At 45.7% G+C, this 14,576-nt stretch overlaps 1 protein-coding gene across 1 annotated transcript in view; it reads left to right on the top strand.

Moving 5' to 3' along the window:
* The first annotated feature begins 1,050 nt into the window (after positions 1–1,050).
* Positions 1,051–14,576, top strand: part of LOC144513619 (uncharacterized) — a 23,881-nt gene continuing 10,355 nt past the window's right edge. Inside the window, exons 1-4 of the mRNA XM_078244767.1 lie at positions 1,051–1,309; positions 4,624–4,851; positions 10,664–10,743; positions 10,953–11,406. Of these exons, the coding sequence (XP_078100893.1) occupies positions 4,625–4,851; positions 10,664–10,743; positions 10,953–11,406 (761 nt within the window). The 5' untranslated portion in view covers positions 1,051–1,309; position 4,624. The remainder of the gene's footprint in view (positions 1,310–4,623; positions 4,852–10,663; positions 10,744–10,952; positions 11,407–14,576) is intronic.

Genomic DNA, 14,576 nt, shown 5'->3' with positions numbered 1-14,576 from the left:
CCCGCTGGAAAGCTGAATAGATCTTTAAATCGGGTCACTGATGTCGTAGAAATGTGGAAAATAAATTGAAATTGGTGTCTTCTAGGCTGAGAAAAGCCAGGAAATGTGTTTTTGGCTCATGTGGATGAAAGACACCAAATCCCAGAATGCACTTGCTTCGCTGCTCTGAGGCCACTCCCAAGCCACGCCTACCGTTTACAGACAGACAGACACACAGACAGACAGACACACAGACAGACAGACAGACAGACACACACACACACAGACACACACACACAGAGACACACACATACAGGCGCACACACATACACACACACACACACACACACACATACAGACAGTTTAAATAATCTGATGTATTATAAATGAAACTAGCCAACAAGAAATTCGAAAAAAGTGACAAACAAACAGAAATGTTGAAAAAAAAAATGTCAAAAATGTTTGAAAAACCAAAACTTCGGAAAAAGCCCAGTTTTTAATTATTAGGGGAATTATACCCCCCTAATAATTAAAAACGAGACTTCCCCCCATGCCCCCCACGTAAATTAGGCCTATGCTTTAACTACATGTTCCTGATACTGATACTTACAGACTTTTACTTAAATAACATTTTCACTGCAGGACTTTACTGTAACAGAGTGTTTTTACGGTGTAGTATTAGTACTTTTACTGCAGTAATCTGAGTACTTCCAGCGCTGTATTAAATAATACTGTGACGTTTAAAGGCTGTATGAATGAGTTGGTCTTGTTTGAGGCACGTGCAGCAGATAGTCCGGCTCCGCGCGGCTCCGCGCGGCTCCAGTCCGGGACTTCAGGTCTGATGACAGACACCGCTTCACCGGAGCAGCCCTCCAACAGATCCCTCCGCGGGGTCAGACACACTTTTTACACAAACACAAACACATTCCCCCGGTCCACCGCAAAACAAAGACACACCGACACGTTTTAAACTCTGAATCCCGGTGCACACGGCCCGTATACTGACGCTAAACCAACATCAAACGCGCGTGCTCCGGTAGTAGTGAATGTTTTCTGGGACCTACTTCTTCTGCTGTCGCTGACAGGCGGTGCTTCGGTCGCTCCCAAACATGGCCTCCATGACGGAGCGACCGCTTCAACTTTAATTTTTCGCCAATTTTTCAGAGCAAAACCGTGTTTATTTCCTTCCACGACCAACGGGAATGTTTCTGGGACTCGCGAAACAGATGTTATCTCCCGGAGAAGTTGGCTGTTGGCTTTTAAACTGATCGGTTTAAGCAACACACACAAAAAAAAAGCTGGAGAGGAAAAAGAGAATTGCATCAAATCAGTAAGCAGGCTTTTTTTCCTTTATAACCTTCCTCTCGACACCTGTGCAGGTTTTCTTCTCACTTTGTTTTGCTTAAACTTGACGACAACCGGTAACGTTTAAACGCAGGGCTGTGAATAAGCGCGCGGTGCAGCCGTTGGACGTTTCTGGGTGCGCGCTAACGGCTAGCCTGCTAGCTAATGCTAATGCTAACAGAGAAGTGATCAGTCAACTGGGCGGTCCGAGTCGAGGAAGCTAACGGCTAACTGCTAACTGCTAACGGCTAACGGTTAACGGCTCTGTGTCTACAGTTCAGCTTTATTTATACAGAAATAAAACTGTTAATGTGTCTGTGTGTGGCTGGTACACTGTCTGTACGCATGCGCCAGTTAAGGTTAACATTTCGTCTAAGTCGTCTGAGGCAGTTTAACACTGTCTTATTTTCCAACTGATAACACACTAGTGTAATTAGTTATCGATCTTTTAAGTCTGTTGTGAAATGTTAAACTGTCTGTTAGACACATGCACAGATATATTAAGTACTACCCTCACCCTTAACTGCAGTAAAAGTACTAATACACTGTAAAAATACTCACCATCACCAAACCCACCAGACTCCATGTAAATAATCAGGACTTTTATCATCGTAAAACACACTTCATTCAAAGTGGACAGAAACTAAATCAAACTACCAAAAGCCGTCTTGGTTCATCTTTCCACTGTTCCAACAATCACCACTCTGGTTTGGTTGAAATAAACCCTTAATTCACCCATTTACATGTGGTGATATGCTGGCTCTATACACGCTAAAAGTCCTGATTATTTACATGGAGTCTGGTGGAGATATGCTGGCTCTAGACACGCTAAAAGTCCTGATTATTTACATGGAGTCTGGTGGAGATATGCTGGCTCTATACACGCTAAAAGTCCTGATTATTTACATGGAGTCTGGTGGGTTTGGTGATGGTGATTTCGGGGCTGTTTCATGTTAAACTAAAAGGATCTTACTCTTTAACTAAAAGGTCTATCTCTGTAGGGATCCATCCCATAATGTTGTCAGACACTTAGAATAATAATCTGAGTCTGTCAGCAGCAACAACAGAACTTTTAGTGACTCTAACTGCTGCTGAACATTAGTCCTGTAGGGTAACATTACAGCTTGTTACTAACTGCTGCTGAACATTAGTCCTGTAGGGTAACATTACAGCTTGTTACTAACTGCTGCTGAACATTAGTCCTGTAGGGTAACATTACAGCTTGGTTCTTGTTTAATACTGGACCAGTTTCACAGATTGTTGCTCCATCAGACACTCAGACACGCACACATGGGAACATAGGGTCAAGGTTGAAAGGTTGAAACTGAAATTACGCTTTAATTCAACAAATCCTTTTAAAAAGTTGATTTGTTCCCGATCAGAGTCCGTTAATATTGATTATGTCCTGATACAGAGGCTGGCCTGATTCTTCTGCAGCAAGCAAACAGCTGCTTGATCCAAATACTGAAGTTCTGAAGTTTATTAAGTAATTGATGAATGAAAGTTTGGGTGATTCTCCGCAGGATGGTGCAGCGGCGCAGGGGTCGGTTTGTCGTCTTGTTGTGTTCTTTAACCCCCCAACGTAGCACAAGTAGACTTTATATTTCACAGTTCCTGTTTCCGTCAGTGTTTTCCCCCGCTTTGTGGAAGACTTGGCTGCGTGTATTTGGCGAGGGAGTTTAGGGGTCTTTTACGGTGGCCCTGAAGTACAAAAACAAACCACGGCAGCAAATTCCACAACGTGATGCTCTTGGTTGAAATAAACCCTTAATTCACCCATTTACATGTGGAAATATGCTGGCTCTATACACGCTAAAAGTCCTGATTGACATGGAGTCTGGTGGAGATATGCTGGCTCTATACCCGCTAAAAGTCCTGATTATTTACATGGAGTCTGGTGGAGATATGTTGGCTCTATACGCACTAAAAGTCCTGATTATTTACATGGAGTCTGGTGGAGATATGTTGGCTCTATACGCACTAAAAGTCCTGATTATTAACATGGAGTCTGGTGGGTTTGGTGATGGGGATTTCGGGGCTGTTTATGTAAAAGGAACACGCCGACTTATTGGGACTTTCTTATTCCCCGTATCCCCCAAAAGTTAGATAAGTCCAGACATACTCTTCTCATCTCCGTGCGTGTCTGACCCACCCACCTCTAGCCTAGCTTAGCACAGATCCTGGAGGTAACCGGCTCCATCTAGCCTAGCTTAGCACAGATCCTGGAAGTAACCGGCTCCATCTAGCCTAGCTTAGCACAGATCCTGGAGGTAACCGGCTCCATCTAGCCTAGCTTAGCACAGATCCTGGAGGTAACTGGCTCCATCTAGCCTAGCTTAGCACAGATCCTGGAGGTAACTGGCTCCGTCTAGCCTAGCTTAGCACAAATCCTGGAGGTAACTGGCTCCATCTAGCCTAGCTTAGCACAGATCCTGGAGGTAACCGGCTCCATCTAGCCTAGCTTAGCACAGATCCTGGAAGTAACCGGCTCCATCTAGCCTAGCTTAGCACAGATCCTGGAGGTAACTGGCTCCATCTAGTCTACTGCTCCCAATAAGTGACAAAATAACACCAACATGTTCCTATTTACATGTTGTGATTTGTCGAGACACAGCGTGAACAAATAACAAGGTCACATGACACACAGCCATCTTCTAACCGTATACATACTGGGAACTATATTCTCAGAAAGGCCAAGCACTGTTACTCTGCTCGGGGCTTCTCAGGTGCTGCGAGCAGATCACTCCGCCCAAGTAACAGCAGTAGCAGTGCTTCACCTTCTGAGAATATAGTTCCCAGTATGTATACGGTTAGAAGATGGCTGTGTGTCATGTGACCTTGTTATTTGTTGACGTTATTTTGTCACTTATGGGAGCAGTAGGCTAGATGGAGCCAGTTACCTCCAGGATCTGTGCTAAGCTAGGCTAGAGGTGGGTGGGTCAGACAAGCGAAGGGGTGAGAAGGGTATGTCTGGACTTATCGAACTCTGGGGGATACGGGGAATAAGTCCCAATAGGTCGGCGTGTTGCTTTAAACTAGAAGGATCTTCCACTTTAACTAAAAGGTCTATCTCTGTAGGGATCCATCCCATAATGTTGTCAGACACTTAGAATAATAATCTGAGTCTGAGCTCTTTAACAACATGACAGCATTTCGCCACAACGCGACAGCATAGGAACATGGGGTCCAGGTTGAAAATAACGGTAGTTACCCTTTGAGAACGAATGTTTCGTGTGCTTAAACAAAGGTAGTTTGTTAGGAAGACTTCTAACTTTGTATATGTTTAATTCTTTTACCCAGAATGCCATCTGAGGCTCAGTCTCAGGAGCCCCGGGACAGAGGACCGGCGCCTCCTGTCACTCGGGCTGGACGCAGTGCTCAGCTGGCCAAAGCCGCCGCTACAAGCCCCGCCCCCGAAAGGCGGTCGCGTGGGCGACCTCGGAAAGATGGGAGCAGCGGCCGCTCCGCGCCTCCCACCCCCCCTCCACCTCCTCCACCTCCTCCTCCAACTCCCAAATCCAGGAAGAAGTAAGTCATGAAGCCTTGCTGAGTGAAATAAATAGATACGTATCAGATGAATCATGCAGAGTGAGTTCAAAGTGAACATTTAAACTACACGGTGGCTTTATCTGTTGTCTATACTGCTGGTAAAGTGAATGGAGTTACCCCCGAAAACACATCGGCTTACACATTACAACATATGTTGTAGAGCTGAGATCGGGCCCAAAAAATCCAGCCCGACCCTACCCAGCCCGACACATTAACCGTAATTATGAGCCCGAGCCTGATTTAAACCTGACAATGTTTTAATACGTTCTCAACTACAACTCAGAGTTGTTTGAACTCCAGAAATCTGTTAGAATGATCTTAATGAATAATGCAACGAGGACGAAGCATGTAAACAGCTGTTAGTTTATTCAGAACGGATCACAAATGATCTGAATGAAGAAACCTGGACCCACAGCTCCCTCAGCTGACTAGTGAGGGGACCAGATCAAGACATCACCATAATCAAAGACCTGGAACCATATAGGAGACTTTCTGGTCCCCATCACCTGATTAATACTGTCCTTCATCACGGTCTCCATCACCTGATTAATACTGTCCTTCACCACGGTCTCCATCACCTGATTAATACTGTCCTTCATCACGGTCTTCATCACCTGATTAATACTGTCCTTCACCACGGTCCCCATCACCTGATTAATACTGTCCTTCACCACGGTCCCCATCACCTGATTAATACTGTCCTTCACCACGGTCCCCATCACCTCATTAATACTGTCCTTCACCACGGTCCCCATCACCTCATTAATACTGTCCTTCACCACGGTCTCCATCACCTCATTAATACTGTCCTTCATCACGGTCTTCATCACCTGATTAATACTGTCCTTCATCACGGTCCCCATCACCTGATTAATACTGTCCTTCACCACGGTCTCCATCACCTCATTAATACTGTCCTTCACCACGGTCTCCATCACCTCATTAATACTGTCCTTCACCACGGTCTCCATCACCTCATTAATACTGTCCTTCACCACGGTCTCCATCACCTCATTAATACTGTCCTTCACCACGGTCTCATCACCTTATTAATACTGTCCTTCACCACGGTCTCCATCACCTGATTAATACTGTCCTTCATCACGGTCTCCATCACCTGATTAATACTGTCCTTCACCACGGTCTCCATCACCTGATTAATACTGTCCTTCACCACGGTCTGCATGCTGACCCACTGGCCGACAACAGTGCTGCAGAGGGGGGGGAGACACGATGTAGCCCAGTTTACGTCCCACTCAGGTCAGGTCAGGACCTCCACCCAGAGCTACGGGAGGAGCTGGAGAGGCAGAGCTTGCTCCCCACCCAATAAGTCTAATAAAGTAATGATTAAAAAAACACAAATGCTTGATCAAGTGCCCGGCCCGATCATAGCGGCGTAAAATATCTATACCGAGTCTGGTTCAGGCTCGGGCAGAGAATCTAAACTCACGTTTACATGTACATAATGGTCCGTTTTTTGCCCTTATTCTGTTTAAAGGGGCGCTATGCAGTTTGGGCAATTTCTTCGCTGTTTTCTGGCAGATTTCTCTATAGACCCCCCCAGCTTCAGAATAGATATTTGGCAACACTGTCCTAAAAACTCTTTGCCGACTCCCCCCCCCTCCCATCTTCTCCCTCTGGTCATCGTGCATTTGTTTTCAAAGAAGCCGGCGAACCGAGCCATGTCCCCTGAGGTAGACAGCTAGTAAGCTAGCTAGATAGCCCGTAACAGACAGCGATCAGAATAAAAACCTTTACAGACAATAGCAGACACCCTGAGGTCTGAGTTCATCCCAAAGATACTTACAAGTGCAACAGCAAGAAGGCCCGGTCAGCATCGTTCCGTTTGTCTCAGTTCTCGCCATTCTGAAAACGCAGCTCCTATGTTTCCTCGTGTCTGACTCCTCTGTCAGTCTGCTGTTTCCTCTTCCTCTGTTCCTCCGACAATGCTTTCCTATCTTTCTGCTTCCTGTTAGCCAGCTCAGCCATGACGATAGTGTGAAAACCTCCATCTCTACCTTGCTAGCCGGTTCCTGGATGGGCGTATGTGTGCAGTGCCGTCAAGCGAGATGACCACCATTTAACCCAAAAAAAGTCATATAACCATTCCAATGACTCTGAAGCTGTTCAGATAAGGTCAATTAAGCTAAAAAAACGGCGTAGTTCCCCTTTAAGATGATATTCCGACTAAGCCGTTTACACGGTTAATAATGAAAGATTCCTCTAATATTCCCGTATACGATTTTTTGAAAGTGTTCCAGCGGTGGAGGGCTTGTTGGAGCGTGGGAACACAGCGTCTGTCTTTCATTCCTTCAACCAGCTTCTAGAAAAGGTCGCCTCATATCCAAAAACCTGCAGTAGGGATGTAACGGTATGAAAATTTAACCTCACCGTTTATTCGTTTCAAATCGGTAACCTAGATGTAATGAGTGGCACATAACGTGAAGTAACGTGGCTTTTTAACTGTTTGAGTTTCAGTGGGGCAAGTCATTGTCTCTTCCACTTGCCCTAAAAAAAACCCCACTTGTCCCGGACAAGCAGACAAGCCTTAATGTCGAGCCCTGGGTTTCCACACCGTAGTAATCCACCGTGATGATAATAATGATATGTTAAATGAAAACGGTAATTGTTATCGTGAACATCTGCAGCCCTGCAAACTGTCGGATGGTTGGTTTGTGTGAAGTAAGCATGGCAACGCACAGAGCTAAAGGCCGTAACTAACTGCTGTAAAAAGTCCACTAACTTGTTGCTCTCTCTACCAATAGAAGCCGCTCTGTTTTAGGCTACGAAACGTGCACGCAGGCTGAAATTCAACCGTGTGGTTTTGTTGGGATTAAGCTGTAAACAGAAGGAAATTCCACTAGCTGCTAGGCTAATGTGCAATGGTAAACAATGTGTCCACCTCAGCTGAGAACGGAGAAATGTCTTTGCCTTCCCTACGTGTATTATATTAAACGTAACCTGTAGAAATAATTCACAATAATCTGACACACAAAAGAAATCCCCCATATATGTAATGGACTGTCCATTCTCTTGGCTCAGGCTACATCCACACTGCTACGTACATTTTCATTTTCAAGGGCAGGTAGGGGGGCTTGGAGCAGGTAGGCAGAGCAGGTAGGGGGGCTTGGAGCAGGTAGGCAGGGGCAGGTAGGGGGGCGCGCAGCAGGTAGGTGGGGCAGGTAGGGGGGCGCACAGCAGGTAGGCGGGGCAGGTAGGGGGAGCAGGCAGTCTGACAGGAGCACAACTGGGCACAATTCCGTGAAAACCATCGCGTTCGTGCTCGTCACATGCACACGCCCGCCAGCCGGAAGAGTTGAATTGTCTTGAACTTTTCCCTACGCGAGTGACACGCAGCGGAAATCAATGAACAACAGACGGATTCTTGTGTTGTGAGTTCACTAAAATATAAAACCTTTCATTTTTGTCTCAAATGGTAGTAATCTCTCCTTGATCCGCTAGCTGCCTGCCCCCTGAACACACCGTGACAAAGCCTCAGGAGACAACACAGCGGTCGGAAACATCAGACAGACACTAGAAGCACAGGCTGGGCACCAAAATACAACAAACCACGTTCCAGCCAATCACCGACAAGATGGGAGGGGGCGGGGGCATAGACGGTATATAAACTAGACCATCAGACCCCGTGTCTCTGGACGGAGACCAGTGAAGGACATTAGAAGCTCTTTCCCGGTGATGGCTGAGCGTTACTGAGCAGCCTCCAACTGAGCTTGAAGACGTAGATGTGACGTGAGCAACCTGTCTGAAAGTTGGAAGTCTTCTGGTAGCTGTGCCAAGAGAAATCTCAATCATTCCCAATCTAGCAGAGACGGAGAGCGTAGGTATATGTAAGGAGATAACATAGACACAGGCTCATTATTGATCACTAAAATGATAGTTAACATTAGTCATTACACTTAAACAGCTGATGGAAGTCCAAACTGCCTGAGAGCTTCTCCTGTACTATACGGTAACTCCTCTACTATGAGACAGGAAGTCTCGTGGTTATGACCCAATCGTTAGCCTATTGTTATAAAAACGTCTGCTACGGAGCCATAACGTGAGCTACAAGGTAATGGAGCCTTTTATACATTGTCGTGTTTCTTTACAAATAAACAACGGACAAATAGAGTCTTTAAACTCTTCAGATGTAAAGGTATTCTCTGTCAAAGTGACGTCAGAATGAATGGCAGTCAATGGGATGCTAACGGGATGCTAACGGGATGCTAACGGGAGGTGATGGCTTGGTAGCATCAGAATGGCGCCATAGGAGCTACGGGTTGTTGACAGACGCTTACCCCCTTGGGTGGGGGTTAGTGACAGTTAGTCATGACAGTTATGGAAACATGGGGGGAGGGGGCGAGCTCGCTCTGTTTTGAATTTACTTGGAACATCAACAGAAGTGACCATGCAGGACTCCTAGTGCTCCTTTAACAGTTATCAAGACATAGACATCCTGTCAGACGGCACTGACTGGATATATCGGGTAACGTCCGTAATTACCCATACAGTAGTGCACAGATGACACAAAATGGTTACCACTCATTGATCGCCTGTCTGTTCAAATGAGGAGCGCAGACTACGCAGGCCAAGGGTTGCCCCCAGTGTGAAGAGCCCTTTTAGCAGCGTTTTGAGACAATAAAACAACAAGCTTGAGCTTCTCAAGACACGATCTGTTGTCAGTACTGCTGGTAAAGTGAATGTTACCCCTGAGAACACCCCCGAAAACACATCGGCTTACACATTACAACATACGTTGCAGCACAGTGTTTTCATTTCAGCTCAATAACTACGTTTACATGCACATAATATTCTGCTTTTTGCACTTTTTAGCAGCGTTTTGAGACAAAAACGATCTCCAGTAACAGAACTAATTTGCATCCACATTTACACGTCTGACATCACGTATCACATGACCGTTCACACACACACACACACTGGGCGTATCCGTGCCGGTAAACAGAAATATAACGTTACTCTGCGGTTGAAAATCATGGATGTAGAAGTTGAGAACACAGAAAGGTTTGTGTCACATGTCTGTGAAATAAATGAGTATTAGGGCGGCAACTAATATTATTTTCATAGTGGATTAACGTGTTGATTATTATAATTAATTGTATATTATTATTTTGGGAATCACTGATCGACATTTTTCACCATTTTCTGACATTTTAGAGACCAAACGACTCATCCATCCAGAAAATAATCCACACATCTCACAATGAAGATGATCAGTAGTTTAGAAATCGATTCATTAGACTGTAGCAATATTTAACACTCAGAGGGAGTCATCTGAAGACCCACACTGATCTGCAGGAGGGGGGGGTGTGTGTGTGTGTGTGTGTGCGGAAGTGGTTAAGTTGCATGCTGGGTAATGATCAGTGAGGAGGTGGTGTGTGTGCCGGACTGAATCTGCTCCAGGTTTTACCTCCTGCCACCACACACACACACACACAGAGTTCAGGTGAGAGTTGTAAATGGGTGGAGCTAATAATAATAATAATAATAATAATAATAATAATTTGACGGGTTCGTGGAGACGGGAGACATTTATTAATATACATGACATCACCAACAAACTGCTGCCCTGTGGATCTGATGACATCATGATGTTGTGATCATGATGTCATCAGATTAAAACAACAAATGCGATCAGCTGTACGGACATTTAAAGCGACAGTCGCACTTTAAGAAACTGCTCGCAGCTTTAGAAGTCACACTGTTGATCTGACCGTGTGTGTGTGTGTGTGTGTGTGTGTGTGTGTGTGTGTGTGTGTGCGCGTGCGTGCAGGGGGCGGAGTCGAGGCCGAGCCCAGGTAGAGGATGAAGAGAGCACGGACGCCACGGAGAAGAAAACCCCCCAGAAAACAGGTGTGTTTCCACCCGTTTGTTGACACTGGCTCACAGCTTTGTCTGTGTGTCTGTCTGTGTGTGTGTCTGTCTGTGTGTGTCTCTCTGTGTGTGTGTCTGTCTGTCTGTGTGTGTGTGTGTGTGTGTCTGTCTGTCTGTCTGTGTAGCCTTTTCAGTCACAGTTTACTGTTTTGAGTTTACTCTGTGATACTTTTGTAATATTTTAACAGAGGTGACGGAGAAGACAACAGGACGCCGTCGGTCCTCCTCCAGGAGAAAATCCAACACGAACCCTGAACCCGACCCTGAACCCAGCCAGGACCCTGACCCCACTCCCCCTGACCCCCCCGCAGTCCCAGAGTCCGGCTCAGAACCAGAACCGGCTCCCAGTGCAGAGGACGCGGACAGAACGGGGCCTGAAGCCGCCACGCCCCCTGCCTCCAGTCCTGCGGCCCCGGACCTGAGCCCTGCCCACAGCCCCGCCCCCATGCAGGTGGACTGCAGTCCCAGCGTGGTTCCTATGGAGACAGAAGGGGGCGGGGCTCTGAGCCCCTGCCCCAGTCCTCCGGTGTCCCCCTGCCTCCGCCTGGAGGACGAAGACGCGCTGTCCCCGCTGTTCCAACTGTCTCTGTCTGAGGACTCTGGCTGCTCGCCGACCCCCAGCCTGGGACACACCACCAAACGGTGAGACAGCGTTTTTTTTTGTTTTTTTTTAGGGCTGGGATGATCTTGGATATACATCTGTGTTGCCAAAGCAGGGTTTCCTGCAGCACTTTCCAGTTTAGGCGCCCCGCCTTAACAACACGCGTCTGCTGCCTTTAATTAAGTCTTCAAAAAAAAATTAAATATCTGCCGTGTTACTGTGTCCTGTTTGAGTGGCTGTAATGTACAAGTCGCATCAACACTGTCACAGGAAACAAGGTAACGGAGAGTTGTCAAGATAACCCCAATCACAATGGAAAGAGCATTTGCTGGCGGTGAGTGTAACTGATAACTGTCATTTATCACATTTAAAGGGATACATCGCCATTTCACCGTTGCGTGTCGGAGTTTGTCAACAAATGTGCAGCAGCTGGGGCATGCCCGGGCAGAGACGGGGTGATGGACTTACTTCTTACTTGACTTGTTGGCATACGGCAGGCAGAGAGCATTTATACGTGTTTCTCTGTCCTGTTCTTCACATCAGTGAGGCTTTCTTCTCTTGTTTCAACGACGTGAATACATGACGAAGTGACTGGAAATACCATCACCTCTCGCGCCTGGATTCTCAACATCCCGTCTGCTGCCCGGTCTTTGAGACACAGCTGTTGTCTGTTTTAATCACTACACGCAGTTCACAACACACAGTTAGTTAGCGTAGTTACACACAGTGAGATGACGTGTCCGGTTTTTATTTCACGCGTACTATCTGCTGGAGTGAGTGAAGCTGTGGGCTGAGCTCTGTTCTCTCAGAGCTGGTTGTTCTGGAGAAGAGATGTCAGGTGACGTGGAAGAGAGCGTGGCACGGAGGAGAATGGGAGCAATGCCAGTAAAACAGTTATAGCATTTTTATTTTTTTATTTAATGAGCTTAAAATTGCACATCTTTGAAAAGCTGGTTATTTATTAATTATAAATTATTCTTTCATAATAACCCTACCACCTTAACTAACACACTTTCTGCGGGAAACACTGCAAAAGCATAGAAGAAACAAACAAAACAACAAGGCAGCAAGAGAGTAAATCCATCTGATTATAATAATGAAAGTAAACATTAAACAAATACTGCACACGTCCCCCAGAAACGATGAGACAGCGAGTTCTCACTTCGGGGTTCAGATGGTTTTTGAGGTTTAGTTTTTTCAGGGTGAAGGTAGTAAGTAGAGATGGTCCGATACTGATTCTGATACCTGAACTTGTGTGTCATTTATTTTATTATGTTTTAACAATTATATACTACTATCTCTGTATAGATGATATGATGTATAACAGCTGTATACTACTATCTCTGTATAGATGATATGATGTATAACAGCTGTATACTACTATCTCTGTATAGATGATATGATGTATAACAGCTGTATACTACTATCTCTGTATGGATGATATGATGTATAACAGCTGTATACTACTATCTCTGTATAGATGATATGATGTATAACAGCTGTATACTACTATCTCTGTATGGATGATATGATGTATAACAGCTGTATACTACTATCTCTGTATAGATGATATGATGTATAACAGCTGTATACTACTATCTCTGTATGGATGATATGATGTATAACAGCTGTATACTACTAATACTAATATACAGCTAACCCTAACCCTGGTTGAGGTTCTGCTGAGTCCTGAATCCCCTGGTTGAGGTTCTGCTGAGTCCTGAACCCCCTGGTTGAGAGTCTGCTGAATCCTGAACCCCCTGGTTGAGGTTCTGCTGAGTCCTGAACCCCCTGGTTGAGGTTCTGCTGAATCCTGAACCCCCTGGTTGAGGTTCTGCTGAATCCTGAACCCCCTGGTTGAGGTTCTGCTGACTCCTGAACCCCCTGGTTGAGGTTCTGCTGAGTCCTGAACCCCCTGGTTGAGGTTCTGCTGAATCCTGAACCCCCTGGTTGAGGTTCTGCTGAGTCCTCGTCCCGTCCTCAGTCCATGAACACAGTCAACACATTAATGAAGTAAACAGTGACTGTCCTTCCTTTGCCGTACCTGAAGTTGCTGCATTCTGGCTGCTGTCTGTAGATTCCTTCATGCTCAGCTCGTATTCTTCCAGATGTTTCATACCAGATGTTGTAACAGCGGTGATGTTGTGTATTGTTTAGGGTCCTCGCCACCACCAGACTAATCAGCATTGCAGATTGAACATGTAGCTGGACTTGAATGGCCTTCTTTTGACTGAAAGTACTGCCAAACAACCCTTTTTCTGCTCACCAGTTCCATTTCCACTTCCTCTCAGCCTGCTGCATTGAAGCTCCACCTACGTAAACACCTTCCTGTAATCAACGGCGCCGTCATTACGGCGACCAGCGTAGCGCGGAGTGACAGCGTAGGGTTCAGCAGAAACCCAACCCCGTCAAAAAGCCCAATATTCAGCCCAATCCTGGATTCAGTGCATCCCTCGGTACAAAGGGCTGTACGTTATATACTTTTTTTTTTAGAGAAGAAACTAGAAAATATTCACATTAAGCTGACGTCACACACGTTTCCCTGTTTTGACATAAAAAATGATTCAAAAATCACTGATTTTGTTTATTTTTTCGAGGATGGTGATATCTTTGTTGACTACGTACATATTTCAGGGTTCATATGTTTTGAAAAAACCTGGAGAAGTTATGGAATATAAAAAAAAAAATGCAAATTCCAGGCCTGGAAAGGTTTTGGAAACGTAAAAAGACCCAGAAAGTTTTCACGTCGTCCTCACCGTTCTGTTCGGGGAGCGATATTACGACTCCCACTATGAACCACACACGTTATCATTCATTTGTTAAACCTCTACGAGTAGACTTTAACACAGATGTTGATCAAGGAGGTCAGCTTCTCCTCACAACGCGTAGCTCCTATGGCGCCATTCTGATGCTACCAAGCCATCACCTCCCGTTAGCATCCCGTTAGCATCCCATTGACTGCCATTCATTCTGACGTCACTTTGACAGAGAATACCTTTACATCTGAAGCGTTTAAAGACTCTATTTGTCCGTTGTTTATTTCTAAAGAAACACGACAATGTATAAAAGGCTCCATTACCTTGTAGCTCACGTTATGGCTCCGTAGCAGACGTTTTTATAACAATAGGCTAACGATTGGGTCATAACCACGAGACTTCCTGTCTCATAGTAGAGGAGTTACCGTATAGTACAGGAGAAGCTCTCAGGCAGT

Source organism: Sander vitreus, unplaced genomic scaffold, assembly GCF_031162955.1.
Source record: "Sander vitreus isolate 19-12246 unplaced genomic scaffold, sanVit1 ctg298_0, whole genome shotgun sequence".
NCBI lineage: Eukaryota > Metazoa > Chordata > Actinopteri > Perciformes > Percidae > Sander > Sander vitreus.
The sequence above is the reverse complement of the archived record's forward strand: the minus strand, read 5'-3'. Positions and strand labels throughout refer to the sequence as shown.